This window comes from Pelodiscus sinensis, chromosome 6 (assembly GCF_049634645.1).
Source record: "Pelodiscus sinensis isolate JC-2024 chromosome 6, ASM4963464v1, whole genome shotgun sequence".
NCBI classification, from domain to species: Eukaryota; Metazoa; Chordata; order Testudines; family Trionychidae; genus Pelodiscus; species Pelodiscus sinensis.
The window spans coordinates 41,583,063-41,606,420 of record NC_134716.1 but is presented as its reverse complement, the minus strand read 5'-3'; the positions used below and the strand labels follow the sequence as shown (position 1 = coordinate 41,606,420).

General features: G+C 43.4%; 1 protein-coding gene across 6 annotated transcripts in view; it reads left to right on the top strand.

The window, feature by feature from the left end:
* AGTPBP1 (ATP/GTP binding carboxypeptidase 1) overlaps positions 1–23,358 on the top strand; it is a 140,287-nt gene that overhangs the window by 25,946 nt on the left and 90,983 nt on the right. For 3 of the 6 annotated variants that reach the window (XM_006135883.4, XM_006135884.4, XM_006135885.4), the window contains one exon: positions 21,212–21,283. In XM_006135883.4, coding sequence (XP_006135945.1) covers positions 21,252–21,283 — 32 coding nt within the window. In that variant the 5' untranslated portion in view covers positions 21,212–21,251. Of the gene's footprint in view, positions 1–1,126; positions 1,282–1,533; positions 1,572–6,517; positions 6,851–21,211; positions 21,284–23,358 lie in introns of those variants that run through there. The other 3 variants (XM_075931781.1, XM_075931782.1, XM_025177847.2) reach the window with 3 other exon arrangements.

The following is a 23,358-nucleotide window of genomic DNA, read 5'->3' as shown; positions in this document are numbered from 1 at the left end:
TTAGGACCCCTGTTCCTCAAACACTTTAAAGGATGGGTTCCCAAACTGGGGGGGGGGGGGGGGGGCACGGAGCAAGGTAACCCAGTCTTTCTCCCCCCTCCCCCATCAAGTTTTGCTGCCCTGGTCAGTTTTTTTGTTTGGGGTTTTTTTTGCTGTTGGGGGAGGGAGGGCAAGTGAGGGTTTTTCAAAAATCAAAAAGGGGGCATGATGCTGAAAAGTTTAGGAACCACTGCTTTAAAGCATTCTTACTTAGTTCCACAGGCAGTCAACAGTGGCAGATCCCATTCACTTCAGTTGTATTGTAAATGCTGGGCTCTTCTGAAAATCAGGCCCTATGTTTTAAGCTGTGCACCCCTCAAAGAGTAACACGCAATTAGCAGCTTCATCTAAAATTTTTGGTGTAACTCTCCCAGTGTCATGTAGACACCTATCAGCACCATCTGCAGGAATTTCTGGGGCATGTGTATTTTTTTTGGGTAAATGTGGATCGCAATGGTGCAAATGCACCCTATGGTCCCAACTGGCCGGCCAGGGGAAGACTGGGGCTGATTTCCCATCCTCATCCTCCAGGAGCAGTCCTCACCCCTGGCCTTACTCCTGGGCAGAGGAGGGGAGAGATCAGCCCCAGCCTTCCCCTGGCCTGCTGAAGCATGGGGTGAGGAGAGCTGGGGCAATGTGCCACCCCAGCCTTGTGCCAGTTGGCCAGAATGAGCCCCATTAATGATCATAGGGGTTGCTTTCACACCCTTTGCACTCCTCCTGTGTGTGCGCCTGCCTGTGGTACAAACAATCTTGGTTATGTGGGTGACACACAGATATTGTAACCATAGGCTTATCCTTTCTTTTAATGTAGTTCTTTGACTCATTCGCCACATCCAAGGGGAAAAGGGACCCCTGGGCACACGCTGAGGCAGGGTAATGGAAGGACTGCACTACCCTGCCCGCTCACAAGGGGGCCGGATTAAGGCTGGCCAGGGCTCCCTCACATCTGCTTCTCTCCTTGCCCCCCCAGGCCCTTTCTGTCACCTTCCCGGGCAGCTCTGCCATTGGCCGTTGGCGGAGGCAGGGCCCGGTAACCCAGGTTAACCCAGGCAGCGCACCCCCGCACAGCAGGCAGGCGCGTGGGGACGGTCAGCGGGTCAGGCGCGTGGCTCCGCGCGCGGGCAGTCAGCTGTGCGGCTACCACCCTCCCGCCGCGTGCGCGCGCGCGCCTTCCTCCCTCTGGGCGGCGAGCGCGCGCTGACGTCTCCGGGACGCGGACAGGTTCCTGCCGCCGCCGGGGTTTGTATAAAAACATCGGGGGCGCCGCTCTGGCTCCGCGCCCGGCCTGGCCCGGGGGGGCGGGGGGCTTCCTGCCGGTCCCTCTGGCCGGGCGCCACGGGAGGCGCTTGCAACCGGCTCGAGGGCCGAGCCTTGCGGGGCGCAGCTGCCGCTGCCCTGCCACGGGGTGAAGGTGAAGCCCGGGCGGGCGGGCGGGGGAGCAGCGAGACCGACCCGGGAGCGAGCGCTGCTCGCGGGCTGCTCGCGGGGTCTGCAGCGGCTCTCCCGGCTGCCCGGCGGGGGTGCGACAGGTTAGCGGGGCTGGGGACGTGGCTCGCCCTCGGCTGCTTCTGGTGCGGGTCGGGCCCCTACTAGAGGGTCCTCGGCAAGACCTTCCCGCCTGCCTTGGGGCGAGGTAGCCCGCAGGGGCTGTTGCTCTCCTGCATTCTTCGCGTTCGGGGCGGCCGGCGCAATGGAGCGGGAAGCGCCGTGGCTTTTGCCGGGGAAATGTTTATCGTCCTTAATAGCTGGTCTGGGCTGTTCTCAGATCCTCTTGGCGCTATTATGGAGGGTTCTTTTATTTGCCTGTTCTTGTTTAGTGTTTATATCTAGTAAGCGATACTATACACAGTGTACTAGGTTACACAGTTTGGGGGAGCGCATTCGTTTCCCCTTATTTACAGCGTGTAGCTTTTTTTTTTAAACATACCTATGTATGATGGTGCTAAATGTTTTCGGATGATGTTAGATGGCCCTTGAACAAAATGCGTCCCACTCATAAATCAGAAAATTCAACATAATACCGTATTTTCCGGCGTATAGGGCGACTGGGCGTATAAGACGACCCCCTATCTTTTTAATTAAAAGATAGGGTTTCATCTTATACCCCAGCGCCCTTCCGCCTCCTTTGCTCCCGGTGTCCCTGGTCTGCTGGAGATGGTCCCCAGCAGACCAGAGGCACCGGGAGCAAAGCCGCCAGGAGCGCCTGGGCTCCCCCCCCCCCGCCGGAGCCCCTCCGCGGCTTTGAAAGCCTCGGGGGAAGCCGGCGGGGGGCATCCCAGGCGCGCATGGGCTGCCCCCCCTCCGGAGCCCCTCCGCGGGGCTCCGGAGGGGGGCAGCCCATGCGCGCCTGGGATGCCCCGCCGCCGGCTTCCCCCGAGGCTTTCAAAGCCGCGGAGGGGCTCCGGCGGGCGGGCAGCCCATGCGCGCCTGGGATGCCCCCCCGCCGGCTTCCCCCAAGGCTTTCAAAGCCGCGGAGGGGCTCCGGCGGGCGGGCAGCCCATGCGCGCCTGGGATGCCCCCCCCGCCGGCTTCCCCCGAGGCTTTCAAAGCCGCGGAGGGGCTCCGGCGGGCGGGCAGCCCATGCGCGCCTGGGATGCCCCGCCGCCGGCTTCCCCCGAGGCTTTCAAAGCCGCGGAGGGGCTCCGGCGGCGGGGCATCCGGCGTACAAGACGACCCCCGATTTTTGGGGGATGTTTTTTAACTTCAGAGGTCGTCTTGTACGCCGGAATATACGGTACTATACAGGCAGTCCCCGGGTTACATGGATCCGACTTACATCGGATCCCTACTTACAAACGGGGTCAGGCAACCGGGCACTAGCTGCTTCCCCCCCCCCAGCAGACCAGGGAGACGCGAAGCTAGCGCCCCCCGCAGCAGACCAGGGAGACGTGGAGCGGCTTTTCTCAGCAGACACCTCAGCTTGAGAATAAAAGACTGAGGGAAGTGAGGTGTGGGAGAATAAAACTGAGCTCAGGAGAAATGTTTGGCTAGAGTTTCCCCTACAATACGTACCAGTTCTGACTTACATACAAATTCAACTTAAGAACAAACCTACAGTCCCTATCTTGTACGTAACCCAGGGACTGCCTGTATTCCAATTGTATTGCTGGCCTTCCAAAACTTTCCTCTGATGCCTCCACTGTACTAACTGTGTTGGTAAACTAGCATAGGTATTTGTACATAAATGGCCACTATTGAAATAATGCTTGGTAAGTGTACTTTGTGGTGTAACCTACCAGGAATCTGTTTCACTTCACATCTTGAAAAATCCATAGGTTTGTGTCTTAGTAATAGTACTTTTAATTTAAATAATGTTAGTCTCTTTTGCCCCCTCTCTCTCTATTGAATTGCCATGAAATTGATTTGTGGGCACTCCAAATAGACAGGTGATATTTTCAAAAGTGCTTAAGTGCCTCCCTTTTAAGTTACTTAAGTGTCTGGTGTAATACCATCTCTTATGCACTTTTGAAAGTAAGCTGTTTCTGAGGCTTCTGCATACACCCTTTTACAAACTTTAAGCTTCTGTAACTGTTTAGAGAATCAAAGTTAGTTGAGCTTTTACTTGTTTCATTGTCTTGTAGTTTTAAAATTTTTACTTGTAAATTTTGAGGCAGAGATCCTATTTGTGCAGTGTCAGTTGCATTGGGGATCTAGTCTTGATTGGGTGTGGTTGTCTTCAGATACAATTATAATACAGGAGGCTGGGGAGCGGAGCTTAGGGGGCAGGCTAGTGCTCTCAAATCGCCTCTTGTCCAAACTGGTCAGGTCCCGAGGGTGCTGGGCCTGCGAGGTCCAACCTGTATTGTACAAATGTTGATATTGTGCAAGCTAGTAGGTGAGGAATTAAGTGATGTAATTGTAGAGGAACTGTCATACTTTAATAATTGTAACAACATTTTTGCAAAATGGAATTTACTTGCAACTAGCTTGTTAGTATACGTTTTGTGTATATGTTCTCGAATATTTTTGTGGTAAATTCTGAAATAGTCTTATTCTTACCTCATAGTTGTAGCTGGAAATGTTTCTAATATTAAATTAAGCATCATGACCTCATTGTGAGAGGCATGCATGAGTATTGTGGCAATGACCAGTATAAATCTCTATATATTTAAAAAACGTTTTCCTGTAGGATGACAGTGACATCATCACATCTCTCTGCGTCCCGCAGCCCCTCCCCTCTGTTCTTCCCTTTCCCTCCCTGGTACTCAGTGGCTGAGGGGGAAGAGCGGGGGCCTGGTGAGGCCTCCTGGTAGCTGAGGTGGGGAGGGAAGGGAGCTGCATGTTACCTCACAGGACCCCCACCCTGGTGGCCAAGGGAGGAAAGAGCCAAGGATGGGGGAATAAAAGGTGTAAGGGGGCAAGAGCCTGGGTGGTCTCAGGACTGCAGTAGCCTCGGACCCTCCTGGGGAGACAGGAAGAGCGTTGGCTCAGCCCTTCTTGGCAGCTAGGGAGACAGGTGAGCTAGCTACAGCTTCAGCCCGGCCCAACTCCCTCTCCCCTGGTGGCTGGGGAGAAAACTGGGCTCGGCCCAGGGAGGAATGGAGATGTGAAGGCGGGGGGGGAGCAGGAAAGGGCCTGGCCAGAGGGGGGAGAGACAGGGCAGCCTTAGGACTGGGCTCTTCCTGGAGGCCAGGAGGAAGCCAGGCCTTCCTCACTCCAGCCCAACCCCCCAGTGGCCAGTCGGGGTGGGAGAGTTGAGGCTGGCCTGGCCTTGGGGTGGCCAAGGGCAGAGCTGGGGCTGCCTACCTCCACAGGGGTAGTGTGTAGTGAGCAGGGGGCACTGCCCCTTAGTTCTTCTTTAAACATCTCTTCTGCCTTTAAGATTGTGTAAAGTGAGATGTCAGCATATTTAAATTGATTAGTAATAGCTTGTCCCTTTGTCTTTGTAATGATGTGACTTTCAATAGGATTTCTTCCCCCCTCCCCAACCTTGGTACTATTAAAAAAATCATTTTCACTTTGATTTTTATAGTTGGGGGCTTTCCACAATTGAATTGAGGAAAATTACTTTCAACAGGTAGAGATTACTTCCACCCCCCCAACCTGTTTCCTGTAGTAAATATCATGCTTTTATCATAAACTCCCTATTCTATTAAGCATATTTTGCACAAACATGGCAAAGACATTGCATTTGTTCACATTGGGAGCTCTCTCTATAACCCAAAGTTCTAGACACTTCAGATTTTGACTTTCTTGGACAGCATTTTGTTTACAATGGACAAGATTTTTATAGAGTAAAAAAGTGCTGCCTTCAGAATTCATTATCCTGGCTCAAGACTTAGTCTATAAGTGTGGGGAGGAACATTCAGTACTGTGCAAAGACTTTGCATTTTTTTAAGCCCAGTTGAGTTGTGTGTTTTGATCTCCTGCAGTGGTTATGAGGTCTGTAATATTTGATTTTCTGAAAGCCCTCACTCATGGAATTGTGGTTCTATAAAAATCTCACCAACCATTTAAAAAAACAAACCCAAAATCTAGCCTCCTTGTGGCAGAAAAGAGCCTGAAAATGCCAAGCTTAAGGCTCAGAAACAAAAAGTGAAAACAACCTCATTTTTAACCTTCAGAATTATACATTTTTGAATATCTGTAGTGGGCAGTACTGTGGTGTACAATCTGAAGTTCAACGAGTACAAACTACCTACACTTAACTAAAGCTTTTAAAAAAGTTAATTTGGAATTGTCTTGGTTTGGTAATATTAATGGGAATAGGTTGCTAGTTTCTCAGTATTGCTTTTCTGGGGGTCACTTGGAAGCCTGCAAATGCTGAGTCAATACACCAAAAAGTGACCTTTGCAGACAGAAGAGCGTGAAGCAAACTTCACCATCGTAGCAGCATGAACAGGAGGAGCAAGTGCCTTGCTTCCTTCTACTTGCTGGGACTGTGAAATCTACCATCATGCCATTGAATGTTGGCTGACCAGAGAAATGCAATCCGACACAGCAGAGAAAGGGAACTAGATACTGTTCTTGCCCTTAAGTTTGAGTGAATCCTCTTCCCTCCTTTAAAAAAATCATAGGCAGCAGTGTGCTGTGGAAGCTGGCTCCCTAGAAGCCGGGCTGGCAGGCAGGAGCTGGCTTAAAAGCCAGCTTCTGGTGCTCACGGCTCTCTGGGGAGCCACTTGCTTCTGCAGGGGCATGTAGTCATGGAACTGCTGAGTCTTTCAGCAGTTATTCATAGGGATGTTAAGTGTGTAATTGGTTACAAAATGTTGTTGATTACATGGTTAATCGATAGGGGTTAGCGCTACAAGCACTCAGTCCCAGTTTGTGCTGGGTTCCTAGAGCAACCCCTGCTCCTTGGCTGCTGGCTCCTAAAGTACTTTCCTTGCAGAGCTTCAGCGGGGGTAGCTTCTGAGACCTGGTGCAAACTGGGACTGAGCCAGGCTGCTGGCCAGCCTGCTAAAAAACTTACTTGGCAGTGCTGCTGGGGGAGGAAAGGTGCCAGCAGAATTAATCGATCAGTTAATTGTTTAACCAACTACATTATTACATCCCTAGTTTCAGAGGGGTGGCTGTATTAGTCTGTAACTGGAGAAACTTAAAAAAACAAACAGACTAATAAAAATGAGCTTTCATGGGTGCGACCCATGAAAGTTTAATCTGAAGGGGGTTGTGCCGATAACAGCTCATGATACCATGTACATGTTTTGCCAGTCTTGAAGATGCTGCAAGACTATTCATTGTTTAAGGTTTTCCTATTTCATGCCTCGTTACTCATTTACCATTACCTGCTTTTTAACATCCCTATTCTTTTCCCAGTCACCCAGGGTTTGGAAAATGTGGATTCAAATTTGAGTCAACAGCAGATGTAAGTAATGCAGTATCTATATCAGAACCGTGTTGCTCTAACTGTGCTCACATAAGTGCTACATCTCTTATGGAGATGGAATTATGTTGGACAGTGGTTCCCAACCACCAGGCTGCTGGGCCATGACAGGTTTGGGGACTACGGCTAGGGTACACAGCCCAGTGCTTCCCCTCCCACCATGGCTACTTGAAGAGGTGTGTCCTGCCCCACCTCTCCACCAACCAGTGCCAAGCAGGGGTGGGGTCTTCTCCTGGACCCAGAAGAGCAGTTCGCTATGCAGTGGGAGGGCCGCGCGGAGTTTTGCACTGCAGCCTTAGAGCAGTCGCGACCTAGGCAGCAGCACCTAGCTAGCGGCTGGGAGGCAGCGCAGGGCTAGGTGGGGGGGGGGCTGGGGCAGGCTCTGGTGGGTAGGACTAGTAGTGAACACTGTGGGGGAGAGGCTCTGGAGGGGGTTGGATGCAGTGTGGCTCTGGAAACAGGAGGCTGACACTGGAGGGTCTGATGGTGGGGGGCTTTAAGGGGCAGGGGGCTGGCACTGTGGAAGTTGAACTCTGGGGTCAATGGCTGGCACTGGAAGTTGAACTCTTGGGTCAGTGGAGGCGTGGGGGGCTGTAGGGGTTAGGGCTGGTACTGGTGGCTGATGGGGCTGGGGGGGGGTCACCACAGCCCCCAGAACTGCTGCAAACAGCTGGCTTCAGCTACGGCAGCCTCCTGCCATGTGGAAACTGCTAGAGCTGAAGCCGGCTGTTTGTAGCACCTCTGGGGGCTGGGGCTTTTGGTGGCCAAGCACATGTATTTGCATATTCATTCTGCAAATGTTACCAGTCCACCAAAGGCTTGTAAATGGGTTTGCTGGTCTGTCGTATAAAAAAAGGTTGGGAATCACTGTAATAGGGCACTTAAATCAGCAGGACAAGATTGTAGCATGTACAATGTTGTAATAAGGTTGACACAAACTGCCTTACATTGATCAAAGTATGTAGTATAGACCACGCCTAACTCACATTGAGGGATGGGACTCAGCCACACATCTCTTCTTAACATTTCATACTAGCCAGTTTGTGACTCCCCACTCAAAATGCTAGTATTTGTGAATCCCCCTTTGTTGAGAGACCTAACACTTCTTGCGCATTGTATTGTGAGCTTTGGGACCTAACATGGGGTTGTGAATTTTGCCTGGTGGCAACGTGCATAAATATTACAGATATTAACGGTCCACATAAGGTCTCCTTATGAGTCCCACCCCATATGTTATCTTGAAGTTCCATGTTTGCCTGTCTCATCTACAACTGCCTTTTCTGAAATTGTTTTAATTCTTTTACAATGTTTATTGCCAAAAATAGTTTGGGGGTTCCCATTATAAACACTTTTATTTGAAGTTAAATCTCTTAATAGTTTTTGAGGATCAAGTTTTCCTTTGATTATGGTTTGATTGGCAGGCTTAAAACAGAAATTATTAGCCAAATTACAATTTTAATTAAAAAAAAAATTGGGAATGGGGAAAGGAAGATCATTATTACCTAGATAATACTTCCAATTAACATTGTAATTAATTTAACACTATCACTGGAAATTCTGACATAGACAGGTCTAATATGGATTGCATATGCTAAAACTTGTTAACTTCAGAGTGATGATTAGGCTTTTTTTGTGTAAAATATACCATACTAAAAGCAAAAATTTAATACTGCTCACCATGAGCATTCTTGTCATCTGATGTTGGCTAACTATTTCATGCATCTTGACTGCATCAGACCTTCATGAAGCTTTGTATAAGCTCTTTTTTAAATGCCTCTGTATAAACAGCAAGTTAATGTTAGCCTTGACAGAAACCAGATTTTTACTGAAATGTGAGCAGCTCAAAAATTTTCTATAATAAATATAAGAAAAAAAAACAAATAGGACGACACAAGACAATAGTCCACGTAAAAATACCCTCTCAGAAGATTTTCTAGCTTCAAGAGCTTATACTTAATTTTTATCGTGGCACTGAAAATAGATTCTCCAGCTTCTTATAAGATAAGGTACTAATAGAGGCAGCAAGGTGTGGGGAAGTGACTGTTCGACTAGTGTATCGGATAGTCAACTAGTCTTTCACATCCCTAATTGGAACACTCACAAATGTTTTAGTGTACTTTTAAAACTGCTTTAGAGGGATATAACTGATCCCATACATTGTATATCTTTAATTCTGCAGTTGTCTGCCTTTTACTTCCTTAAAAAAAAAAATCAGTAAATACAGGCTGACTCTTATTTAATAGCAGTAGTATTGGTATCAAAGACGTTAGGAACTAGTTTGGACATAGGCGAAATGATGTAGCTACTTAAAATACTAATTATAACTATTTTGTAAAATAAGATGTAATAGCGTTAGGTACAATGTAAAGATCACTTGAAATACCACTGAGTCCTACAAGTTTAATAACTGCTTAAGAAGAATTGAGCATATTTTGGATCACTAAAATGTAACTTGGACTGCATAAAGAAAGTAGGCTTTTGAATCTGTAACTTGGACAGAGATCTCTCGACAATATCAAAATTGGAATCTCCCTGGAACACTTTGGAATGTCATGGCTGTTAGTAAGTGAAGCAGTGTAGCCAACTTAAAGTTCAGTCTTATTTACAATGGAAAATAGAAAATTTCCCTAGGCTAGCACTTCTAGGCTTTTGTATAGCTGTATTGTAAAAATGACCTCTGAAAAATGAATCAGTCCCTTAGAACAGTGTGTCCCAATTTTTTTTTCTTTTAACCACAGAACCCTTATAAACTGAGAGAAATTTCAAGGAACCCCTACAACCAGGGAATAAGTTTGTCGTGTCGAACAAAAAAAAACAAACAAAAAAACACCACTACCCAAACACACAAACTGGGGAGTGGGCTTCCAGTACACCACAATTAGTAGTCAGTTTTAATAAGATGCTAAATATGGTCATGAGATCACCATTCATTTTAATTCAACATATTTTAAAACAAAAATCATATTAAATATGTACAAAAAAAAGCTATCAAATAATATTAATTATATTCACAGTTTTCACTGCGAAGAGTGGTTTTTCTTTTCTTGGCAAATTCTTTTTATATTTAGTTTAATACTAGAAAGATGGATTCGCATATCTGGCGCAGCATTCAGTCGATTTCTGTATTTCATTTTCGTTGCTGAGTAGTTCGAGAACCCAGTTTGACACCCTTCGCCAGCACATACTTGTAACAGCTGACGAACTGCACATCTTGATACAGATGAATATTCTTGACTTTGACATAAGTCACCCCAAAATGTAATCCGAGAAATTTCTTTAAATTTTTGTATGTATTGGACATCTGAAGTGATTTCAATTAGGTTTTCATAATCTTGTGTAGAAAAACTGACTGGCTTTTCTGTTAATGGATTTAAAATCCAGTTATTGTTGTCACTAATGGTTGGAAAATACTTACTGATGTTTGTGTATAAATCGCGGAGATGATCTGCGATGTTGCTGCGAATATCTTCATCAAGTTTGCATTAATTTTCTTCAAGGAAATCATTCAGGGTTGGTAAACAATCCAATTTATTTTGTAGCTTCCATGACACTGACAAAATTTTATCTTTTGCATTAAAAATATTTACATTCATTCCTTGCAGCGACAGATTTACTTCATTTAGTTTTGTAAAGATGTCTGCAAGATATGCAACTCTCGATAACCACAGAAAGTTTGTTAAACGGTCATACAGTTGGAATTTGTGATCCATCAAATATGCGGCGAGCTCATGACGCAACTCAAATAATCTAACTAGCACTTTGTCTCGCGATAGCCACCTGACTTCTGTATGTAGAAGCAGACATGTGTGCTGACTACCCATATCTTCACACATGATTGTAATGGTCGAGGTTTTTATATAATTAATAATCTGTACTGCTTCGTCCAACACATTTTTAAGAGAGGGACAAATATTCTTAACTACCAGAGCGTGTCTGTGGAGAATGCAATGACTACTGGTGCAGTTTGGTGCTACATTTTTTTTTAAATTATTATTCGTGTTACAGCGCCAGCCACTGTTCCTACCGTTGCTTTGGCATCATCACTGCACACATCAACACATTTTTCCCTGCTTATTTGATGTTTTCATAAAGTTATCGATACAATTGAATATATTCTCACCAGTCATATTGGTTTGCAAAAATTCACATAAAAGTAAGTCGTCTTCAATAGAACTATTAAAATCATAATGGACAAATACAAGCAAAACTGCAAGACCTGCAACGTCCGTAGACTCATCTAATTGTAATGCATATGCATCATATAAATGGAGCTTATTTTTCAGCTGCTTCTCAATGTCAGCAGCAAGATCGTGAATACGATGTGACAGTATTGTTTGATAGTGGCACAGCCTCAACTTTTTGACAAGACTCATGATCCAACATACACACTACGATATCTTTTACATATGGCTTTATGAGTGATTCCCCAATAGCGTGTGCTTCTCTGACGATATACGATATACTAACTTTATAAGATGCCTCTGTTGCGTTTTATCAGATTTGGCAATTTTTGACATGAAGAGTTTACTTTTTTGAAGCGATTCAAGTTTCTACTTTAAAAAAAAAGTGTCTTTATCTTTGTATTCTGGATGATTTGTTTCAAAATGTCTTCACAATTTAGCAGGTACTAAACTATTAGATAATATTTTGTTGCACAGTACACACTGGGCACCTGGAGCATCTTCATTTCCGTTGCTTGTGAATCCAAATGACAAATAGTCCTCACAATACTTGTGTTTCTTATTAGTCGGCTGTAATTTTTTCATAATTAACTTGAACTGCCTCAGTATTTTCCTTGCTGGTTTCAGTAAAAATATGAGAGTTTGGAGTACTTACTTTTTTTCTTTAAAGTTCCTTCTTTTAACCAACGATCCGTTGGGAATTTTGATATTCGCTTGAATTCTTAGTCAAACACAGGAGCCACGTGTCCTTACAGTGTGTATGGGGATTTCTGATCCTTCACAGTGAGTAGGATTTGCGGTGTTTCACTCACTGATAGTATTCCACACCCACACACTCTGCCTTTACCAAGGGACCTAGCAGTAGCAACAGCTGCTGGTCCCACATCTCCCGGACCAACGCAAGATTCCTCTCCCCTGTTCCCTGCTGCTGCTCTGCTTTTACCACCAGACCTAGAAGCAGCAACAGCTGCTTGTCCTGCTTCTCTCCGATCAACGTAAGATTCCTCTCTCCCATCCCCTGCTGCCGCTCTCCTTTTACCAAGGGATCTAGCAGTACCTACTAGGACCCTTGGAAAAAGCAGAGCAGGAGCGAGGGATGAATCTTGGGTTGATCGGCGAGAAGCGGGACAAGCAGCTGTTGCTGCTGCTAAGTAAAGTGGTAAAAGCAGAGCTGCAGCGGGGGGATGGGAGGTGTCTGAAAGGGCAGTGGGGAGCCAGAGAAGGAACCAGCGTCTTTGCGCACCAGGCTCCTTTCCGTCTCTTTAAGGGCAGGGGGGGAGCATTTGGGTTTTCGCGGAACCTTTACTTTCACTTTGTGGAACGCTAGGGTTCCGCGGAGCACCATTTGGGAAACACTGCCTTTGAAAAACATCTCCCTCCCCTAGAGATGATTCACTTGTACTGCCTTAATATGGAACTAGTCCACCAAATGTTAATGAAGTAACTTAAAGATTTAAAAATATTCATTTGATCAGGGCTGGGGAATCTTTTTTTTTGGGGGGGGGGGGGGGGGAAGTTAGCTGACCCACAAAAATCAGCTGGGGGCTACACCTGAACCCCTCCCAACTCTCACTAACGTCCCCCCGACTGAGAAGCAGATACACTCTTGCATTTCCCTCACATACCAGAGCCTAGGGGACCCAGGCTAGTAGATTTTTGTGTGCTTCAGCCCCAAGGGGGGGATGGCAAGGAGGCTAGAGAATCAGCATGGGCTCCCAAATGCTGAGGGGTGGGGGTCCAAGCTTTGGGGGCCAGATCCAGTAAGCCAGTGGCCACATTTGACCTGTGGGCCTTAGGTTTTCCACCCCTGCGTGAGATTATATAACCCTTCAGGATGGAAAGTCTCTTCTGTGTTACAGTGGGACCTAACTTCTGGGTACTCCTCTAATATTTACAACTAAAAAGGACATTTTATTCTGATCAAATGATCACTTACCTAAAGCTCTAATAAACTTCTTACAAATTGGGAGTGAAGATGTGTAGGATTAGCCATGCAATATTCACATCCTATGCACTACTGCAATGATATTTGTACAAACTACACCTTGTGAGGTGGTATTTCAAAACGAATAAAACACTGGCTAGTATAATTGAGTGTGTGTGTGTGTGTGTGTGTGTGTGTGTGTGAGAGACAATGCTGCATGTGGAGTTATGGAAATCCTCTGTTTTAAAAACTATATTTGAACAAAATAGAAACAAGCCTGTCAAGGTCTTGACTACAAATAGAGGAGACAGGGTGAATTGATTTAAATAATCCTATTTAAATCACCAAAAATTTATTTAAATCAAGTTACCAAAAAGTCTGACTCTGCTTAGAGTGCACTTAATTTTGCAGTAAGCCCCATTGAACAAACTGGCGTTTGTTTGAAAAAACAAGTATAGAATGGGGTTTCCCTGGAAAAATCTGAATTATATTGAAGTAAAATAGAGAATAGCTTAATGGCATCATCCTTACAGTCTGGCCATAATATTCTAAATTAAGAAGCATGTATTATGTAACATAAAATAAGACAATGACACTCGTGGCAACTCTAGTTGGCTCTTGCTGTTGCTTTCTGTATTGTATACCTGAGTGATAGATTCTAAACCTAATTAAAGCCTAATTCAATTTTTCTTAAACTTTTTGGCCTGGGGCCCACCCTTCTGTGGACCACCCGCCAAACACTCATGTTGACAAAATGCCTCTGCTTATCTCTAAATTAAATTACTCGTATTAGGCTATTGGAGCTATAATGTAAGAGGGTGCATATGAAAGGAAATATTAATTACAATCAGAATAATTGCACAGATGAAGAACTTCAACTTTATCATGCATACCAAACTTTGTTTTAAATAAAGTAAAATATTTTATGTCCAAAACAAAAGGTTTCAATATTGTCTTTCTTTATGGCGGGGTGGAGAACTTTTTTGGGGGGGGGGGGGATGGGGGGGGGTGCTGATCCATAGAAATCAGTTGGGGGACCACATAAGTCAGAAGCCAAAAAGTCTTCCAAAAATCTCCGACTGAGACATCTCACTCCCCTGGTGCTCCAGTCCCATAGGGAGGGGATAGTGAGGGCATGAAGGACTAAGGTTCAGGGCTTCCCACATGCCAGATTCTAGAATCCTGAGGTTACTAGCTTGTGAGCCCCTGCCAGGCTCTGAGGTGAGGCATTCTGTATGTGCGAGGGGGCTGCCAGGAAGTGGGATACGGATGGAGTGGAGGAGGAGGAGGTAAGGATGGAGGGTGTTGGGGGGAAGTAGAGTGCTGTGAGTAAGGGTCTGGCCAGAAGGTTTGGATGCAGGAGGGGGTGAGGGTGCAGTGTCTGGCCAGGAGGGAGGGTGCAGGAGCAGGCTGGGAGTGCAGGATCTCAGCAGGGGGTGGGCACTTACTAGGCTTCATACCTACCACCACTCCCCGGAGCCAGGATTCTGGTGGACAGGAGCAGTGGGAAAAGACTCCAGGCAGCATGTCCATGTGCTGCTGTTCCCCCAGCAGTGCATGGAGCCGCTTGTTACCCTGCAAGTGGGATATGGTGGTGAGGCTTCGGGCTCCCCCCTCCCTGAGTGGGAATCTGGCGCTCCAGTCTTGGGGGGGGGTGGTGGTGCAGGGCTGGAGTGCCAGTACAAGCTCCCTGCTGGTGGGGAGGGCAGGGATGCTGAGCCTCAATTTGCAGCCCATTGGTAAAGCAGCTGCAGACCTTTAGTGAGCCACAGACAGCAGTTTGAGAACCACTGGCTTAATTAAACCATGAGGATTACTAAGATGGTGGTTTTCATACTATGAGTCGTGATCCAGTACTGGGTTGTGGAATGTCAGGCACTGGGTCTCATTGCTGCATGATGATCAGGTGACCAGTGGGGAGTGCTAACTCAGGCTACCTGCCTGTCCTGGCATTGCAGACTATGCTGTGCCCCAGAAGCAGCTGGCAGCAGGCCTGGCTTATAGGGGAAGAGAGGAGAGAGCACAAAGGGCTCCATGCACTGCCTCTGCCCTAAGCACTAGCTCCTCACTCCCAAGGTATGTCTACCCTACAGAATTTTGTTGGAAAAACGGCCATTTTTCCGACAAAACTTGAGGCGCGTCCACACTGCAGTTGCATTCTTCCACAAGAAAATCAAAATAACAGAGGGGGTTTTTCCAGCATTGGTAATCCTCATTCTAAGTGAGAGAACCCTTTTTGCAAAAAGCTTTTTCACGAAAAGGCATGTGAGGACGGAGAAAGAGGGAGTTCTTTTGCAATAAGAGGAAAAAGCACAGGTGCCTTCGTGGCCATTCCATCCATAGCAATCTCAGCTTACATGCAAGAGAGCGTCCATTCAGTCTGGATGCTCTTTCAAAAAAAAACCAGGGTTGTTTTGTTTTTGTTTTGTTTTGTTTTTTTAATGCACTTTTGCAGTGTGGTCGCTCTCTTTTGGAAGAAGTTTTAGCCTAGACATAACCCCATTAGCTGGGAACCTGTTGCTGGCTGCTTCTGGGGAATAGCATGGTCTGCAGTGCCAGGAGAGGCAGGAAGCCTGTCTTGGCACATTACTTTTTAGTCTGCTGAGAAACAAATCAAAAGCCTAAAACATTCAAGAAGCAAGAGCTGAGCTGTTAGGTTGGACAGACTAGAACCATTAATTCATTTTTATGAAACTGTAAGTGAAGATGTAGCATGCTTGTGGTATTTAATTGCAACTATTATTTTTAAATGAAATTTAGTATAATTCAAATAATAAACAATCCATTCTTTTTTTTAAAAAAAAAATCAGTGTTTGTTTGTTTTTTAATCCACCCTGGGAGTGGAATGATATGGGTCAGTGAAATTACAAATGCGGTAAACAGACCTGTCAAAGCTTACAAGTTGGTTGGGTGGAGTCATGTGTGAATACTAAAGAATTGTGCTTGTTTAGCCAGCCTGCTCATGAAATAGAGCTTCATTTGTCTCTGACTGCATAAAAATTAAACAAAACCAACAAGCTGATGGAGGGTGGTGGTAAGGGCATAACTCTTGGGGGGCTGGAATCTCGTTTCTTGAAGCAGGTTCAATTAAGTTGAAGAGATGCTTGTCAAAGGTTTACAGATTATAAAGAGGGGGCAGTGAATCTTTGCGATGACAAGGATAACCTTTCACATGTACAAGTTGTGGTCTTGATTGAGAGTCAGCTATGCTGGACCAAGTGTAATTAGTCAAGTAATCTTACCTGGAGACACTATCTTGCTAGATTACGTATCAGATTTGTAAATGCAAGTTGTTATTTGCTTGCCTTTATCTCCACCTGTCTTTATTTTTTGGCTGATGTCACTTACCTTGTGTACTGTTAATACTTGTATTTTAATCTAAACTAAGCCAGTGCTGTGTTTGGAATTGGAGTTTCCAGTTAATTTGGCAAGATATTGTATCTTAAAGGAACAAACAAACCTTATTTTTCGGAATGATCTAGGAGATTACTGTACACATCAGTGCAGAGGACTGTACACATCGGGGCAGATAGTTTTGGGGAAATTCAGGACTCGTGGTGTGATGGGGTCATTTGGCAGGTGAAAATAAAAATGTGGCTGTGGTGTAACAAACAAGCTCTGGAGTCAGATACTGAAACTGGCTGCTTATCACACAGACCCAGATGCGCTGTTCATTTGGCATGCTCCACTTCATGGTAAAACTGTTATTATGTTAGAGTAATTTTCCCCAGTTGCTGGACTATTATCTTTCTTTCACTGTAGATTTCAACATCTCAAGCTTGATACAGTTGCGATAGCTTGTTCTTTTATGGTAGCTGTCCGAGAGGCACTAATTTTACAATAGAAGAATGCACTTTTAACAGGCATTAGAAGAAGACAACAAAAAATACTGTGTAGTTTCAAGTAATACATCACCAATAACCTGTTCATATTAAGGTAGAAAATGTCACTAACTTGTATTAAATAACATCTTCGTTTTTTTGTTTCTTTATCTTTAAACCAAGCTGTACAAACCTAGGGAATTTAAAGTTAAGGTTACACATAAGAATCCAAACAGACTCAGATTCTTAAAGTAAGAAATGCACATTTGAGGTACCCAAACAACTTTACCTCTGCCCTTTGATGAGATCATAAAATAATCATACAATTTGATGACAGATTCTTGGTGCGCGTTAGCTCAGGTTGAATATTTAAAAATCATTTAAATCTACTAGATTTTTTTTTTTCATCTCCACCCCTCATTTGTCATTGTTAGAAAGCATGTAAGCAAGCAGGGAAGAGTGCAAGGACTGAGCCTTGACACTGGTAGGACACATCCACATCTCTCTCTCCAGTTGGTTAACTATTTGAACAGAACTGCTATTTAGAACTCTTTCTCACTTACAACAAATAGGTGTCTTAAAAATGGATTCAAGTTTTAAGAGCTGTACAACAGAGGAATTTTGCATTATTGTTCAGGAAGAAAACTAATTCATGGCCAATAGAAACATTGTCTAGTTATGGGACTTGCATTTCTCCCCTCCCAATGCTACTTTTTGGGGGAAGTTGCTTATTCCTGCTTCACATGTGAGGGAATGGAAGGTCAAAGATGAAGATGTTTACCAGATGTGCTTTGAGGTTGAATTAACATGCTTTATAAATTTCAGCTGAGAGCTTTAGATAGAAGCTGTTACGTAAATGCAGGGTATTAATACATCATGCATATAAGCCAAAGTACAAATAACTTCTTCCCTTTCTAATATACTCTTCTCATTTCAGGCTGTGGCACTTTTGCAACCATTTTAACTTTTTTCTGTGCACGCTGGTTAGGAGTGCATGTGCTTGGAGAACTTATAAACCTAACATATATTATTTTAGGCTATTTATGCTCTCCCACATTAAAAAAAATGTAGTTTAACCATAGCTTTAAATTTCCTGAACTCAGGTGTTTCTGGTTGAATTGGAAAAATAGCCATGGCTTAATGTCAGATTGATATATAACAATTATACACCAATATAAGAGCCTGAATAAATAGATAACAATAAACTGATTCTGTAAATCAGTGGTTCCCAAACTTTTAGGCGGCATGCCCCCTTTTTGATTTTTGAGAAACCCTCACACCCCTCCCCCAAATAGCAGCAAAAATGTTGGTGGGGGGAGGAGAGGGAAAGGAACTGACAAGAAACAAAAATAGCAGTAAAACTTGGGGGAGGGAATAGGTTGCCTCGTGCCTCCCCTGGAATTTTATCAGGCTCCCCAGTTTGGGGACCCATGCTGTAAACACATAAAATTTGTTGTGGATTGACAGGGTTGCAGTTTAAAGGCATTCTGTTTTTATATTTAAATGACTTACACTTTGCATGAAAAGTTAATTTTTTTTTGCAGTTTGACTGTATAAACACCATAGTTTATTAAGGCTTTCTCCCTTAAGATATTGAAATGTACATAAAACTGCAACTTTTGTGTAAAGAACATTTGATATGTTTTTAAATAATCCCAGATAAGTTGTGTGCAATTGAAGGTTTGATTCATTGGTTGTTGAGCTCTTTCTCTAACTAATAAACCGATCCCACAGAGCATTATTACTTCATGCGTATGGACTATATGAAATGTCAACTGGAAACCTTATAATTAAAAATATTACCAAGCAACCTCCCCCACACACCTTATTTTTAAATGTTTAGCTACCATACCAGTTCTGAGTTGGAATGAGGCAGAAGTATTTTCAGATACTAAAAGTTTTCATTTTAATTCACTAGATTTAAAGAGATGTCATCAATTTAAAGACATCTGTAGGGAATGCTCCCTGACTGCCGGTGGTAGGGGAGTATCTTTTGTGTGGGGCAAGTAGGTAGGATCAGAGGATTTCTTCAGGGTTGGTTTGTTTGTTTAAAAAGAGTTTACAGGTTTACTATGTGGTCTAGCAGGCCACTAAAGAGAAATTTTGATAATTCATCAGTCCACTAACACGTAATTCTCCAGTTACCTTGGTTGCCAGCATTAATAGCCCTGTTCTTTTCTTCCCTCATTTCCCGTGTTTGTTTCCTTGGCCAGGAGTGTTCAGACACTTGCACTGTACTGAAGTGCTTTGTGTGGGCTTCAGAATGAAATAAATAGAGATCTTGTGATTCTACTTAGTCTTGCTCTGTAGCTGGTTCCACTTGTAAAGCACTTCAGTGTGTGTTAATATGTGGATACTGCATGCCATGCCAGTAGGCTGTCTGTCAGTTGTCTGCCAGCTGGCCAATGTCACAAGCAAAAACATGCTTAGTGCCAGATTGGCCACTTGAAGTCTAAGCCTCCTAGAATCTCATGTCCTCTCCTTTCAGTTAGATCGCTGTCCTGGTTTGAATAATGCAAACAGTGTAGATTAGACAAGCTATTTAATGTAGTGGACTCAGTTGTTGTACTTGTAGGCAATCCCCTCTTCTTCTTCTTTTTTTTTTAAGCAAGTAGAGAAATCCTACATTTGACCATTAATTGGACAAATGAGCCAGGCACCTGTTAGCCAGAGAGACAGGCTGGTAGTGCCAACTGTTCTCCCTTCCTCCTCCTCAGTTACCAGAAGGAATTTCCTTTCCCAGAAAAGTGGAGGGGAGCTATTTATACCTCACTGTTTATATTGATCTTGTAAACTTTCCCAACACTTACAGCTGCTTCTGGGGGTGGGGTGGGGTGGGGGGTGGGGTGTGTGTGTGTGTGGGGGGGGGGGGTGTTGGGGGGGAGGGAGAAGGGAGACTCCCTTTCTTCTCCTGGTTTTAGTACTCTCCTTGCTCCTGAAGCAGCAGTACTCTCCTTGCTTCTGAAGCATCTTATTTTGATCTACGCATTTTTGATATGGCAGGGGACAGAAAGGCTGAACTAAGCCTGCTAAAGATTACTTTATACCCGTCTCCTGTTCTTCAGCAACTAATTGCATAACAAAACTAATTGCCTGTTATGCTTGAGTGGCAATGGTAATAACAAGTTCTTGTAAACTTGAGGGCTAGTACTGTACCTCATTTCTCACCCACAAAATGTAAGCAGATAAGTGTGTTTGAGTCTTGAATGTATGTGAGTCTTGAATGTTTGTCTTGTACTTCAGTGCTTTATAACTCATGGCCTTGCACAGAAATCTTTGTATTATAGGGAATCTCATTCACATTCCATCTGACAAAATCACGATGATTGAGCAACTAAGGACCATAAACAGTGGCACCATATAAGATGGAGGGTATGTCTACACTTGCACTCTCTTTCGAGAGAGGGATGCAAATGAAGACATTTGAAATTGCAAATGAAGCTGGGATTTAAATATCCTGCGCTTCATTTGCATATACGTGTTATGTCGCCATTTCGAAATAACAGATGCTTTTAAGATGCGGTTATTTTGAGAGAAAACCTTTCTCTCGAAATAACTGTAAACCTCATTGTATGAGGAATAAGGGTTATTTTTGAGAGAAGAGTTTTCTCTTGAAATAACCGCATCTTAACAGCGTTTGTTATTTCGAAATAGAGCAATTTTGAAATAGCGACGACATGTGAATATGCAAATGAAGCACGGGATATTTAAATCCCGGCTTCATTTGCAATTTCAAATGTCTTTATTTGCATCCCTTTCTCGAAAGAGGGTGCAAGTGCAGACATACCTAGACACTCTGAGGACACTATGTACTTAAAATGTTCCCATCCTTTTAAGTATTAGTATGTTGTGGTTTCTGTAGAAAATATTTTTTCGGTCCTTCTTAAAGAAGAGGACCAAAATTCTGTTTCTGACTGTGCATCTAGGTTTCTGGTCTCAAAATTAAGACCATGGTGTGGCCATCAACAAAAGTAGGTATGCTATGAGAAACACATAAAATTTGGGGAAAAAATTGAGTTTTGGCTCCAGGAGAAGCTTTTTTTAAGAGGGTAGATTTCTTCTCTGGAAATGTTGTGTAAGTTGTTAGCGATACATGCGCTATGATGATTACTGATTTTTTTCCAATATTATATAAAAGCCTGTATTCCCTGAGATTTAGTATGATTAAACAGTAACTTAGTACTTCACTGCGTGTTTGCTTTTTTTCAGTAGTATGTTAATTTTGCTCCTTTTCTTAGGCCCTATATGTTGAATTGGGAACAAGAATTACTTTTTTTTTCATTCAGAGTAACAAGTACACTTTAGAAAATCACTTGTTTTTAAAACTTGAGTGCAGAGAGTATGATGGAAGCACTTAATTGTACAGTAAAACAACCTATTGCTAACAAGTCTTAATTTTTTTTGAAATGTCTTACAGATTATATGAGATGGTTAATTGAAGAACTAAGTTTTCCAAGATGAACAAAGTAAAAACAACATCTGAGAAAAGGTAAATGCAGAAGTTTATAGAGTTCTTGATGATCATTCTATTTATTTTTCCACGTAATGTATCATAAACTTTACATTTTAAGTATTGAATTTAAAAAAAGCTAAACATTCAAAACAAATTATGGGTCCATAAGGCAACAGTAGTAATACATTATTGTAACCTTTTCACACAAATATAGCTTTAACATTATTCTCCTTTAAACAGTAATTGGTTTAGAATTATTTTTCTTTTACATAGTCATCAGCACAGTATAAAAGATAATAGATGCTAACGCCTTCCTATATTCACTAGTGCTCCATTTAGATGAGACTTACCTTACAAATTAACACTTTCAAAATTACATTTAATTTCTTTGAAAGAAGTAGTAATAAATTACCCCAAGACTACCTATTTTAGAACAAGGTCATATGCAAAAATTCACATGAAGTTGTTTACCTTTGTGCATATGGTTATCCCAATCATACATTCAGAAATAGTCATTTGGACACCCTGTTGATTGAAATTCAACAGTAGTATAACTGAGCTTGCAATAGCTTTTCTTTACTTGCGTGTGGATATTTAAGCATATCTCTGGGCTTTCATCTCAAAACTTGTCTTGAGTAGGGTACGTCAACACTGCGGTGCTATTTCAGGATACTTTCGGTATCCTCAAAGAGCACATGCCATGTCTTGAAAGCATGCCCGTTATTTCGAAAGCTATTTTGAAGTAATAGGTGTGCTGTTCCAACGTCCCTGTAAAACTCAGTCCTTGAGGATTAAGGGACGTTTTGTAATAGCACTCGCTTTCAAATTTTGGTACCGTGCTGACCGCGCCAAATAACAAAATAAGCTATTTTGAAACACACTCGAAATAAGCTAGCAGTTTGTGTAGCTTCTTTTGAGCTATGGGCACAGTGTAGATCCACACTAGCAGTCCTTCAAAGCACTGCATAACATTATAGATAGGAACAGAAGCACTTACTTCAGTGGGTCCATACGTGTATACATACAGATATGTGCTCGTGATTTACTATATTCTGAGCTAAGGGGCTGATTACCCTTCTAATTTATGTATACTTGCATCATCATCAAGCGAGTATAAATATCTGTCTATCTGCAATAGCACAGGTAGCCTCAGACACAGCTGAGTGTGCATAGTATATACCTACTGATTTCAGGCAGGTTTGTACTTGGCACAGCTTAGTCTCTGCTGGTGCTATTGTTGGATCCAGGCTATACTGCTAGTTATACTTGTGCTAGCTCATTGAGGGCTAATATGAATGTGTATATGAGTAGGGGAATACCATCTTTAGGTTGTAGTGGAAAGGTAGCCTAAGTAGTGCCAAAATCATAGCTTTGACTTGTTTAGTTTTTTGTTTATACCAAGCACCTATCTAGAGGTATCTGGGCACAGGGGTAGCAGCAGGGAAACCAAATATGCAGGCAGTTGAGTATACTCCAAAATTAAACGTATTAACTTTTCTCCAAGCACTTCAAAAACAAAATCCCTACCTATTCACCCCATCCTTTTTTGGCAAAACCTTTCTCAGATCGCAGTTTGTTGGGAACATTTTGTGCTTATGATTGGCTGATGTAAAGGAATAAAATATAATTTTATAAATCATGAGAAATGCAAACTTACACATTCCTTTACCAAAATATGCATTTCCTGCTCTGAAAATCTTGCCAATCTAATATAAAGGCAAGGGTATCAAAGTCATAATGTTGAGGGGTGTGTGTGTCCAATTCTTGAAAAGCTTGTGTATAAGGAACAGTTTCATAATGATGACACTAATTTAGAGAATTCATGCATTGTCTTCTGAATGGAAGAAAATACTACATTTGTAATAGTTCAGTTTGGAATGCACTGCAATAGCAAAACCATCTAGAAATTCTGGAAAACTTTCAACCCCTAGAAAATATGCAGGATATTTTACCTTTTAATGTGTTTTTCTACAGTATTGCTTTTTATAATAGAGTAAATTGCATATGCTATCATGGATTTCTTAATCTCAGGAAGGATTTGAAGTTTATAATGAGGATATGTTACTTCCAGTTTGGGTAGCTGTCCACTGCTGCTAGGGAACAGGTCAACA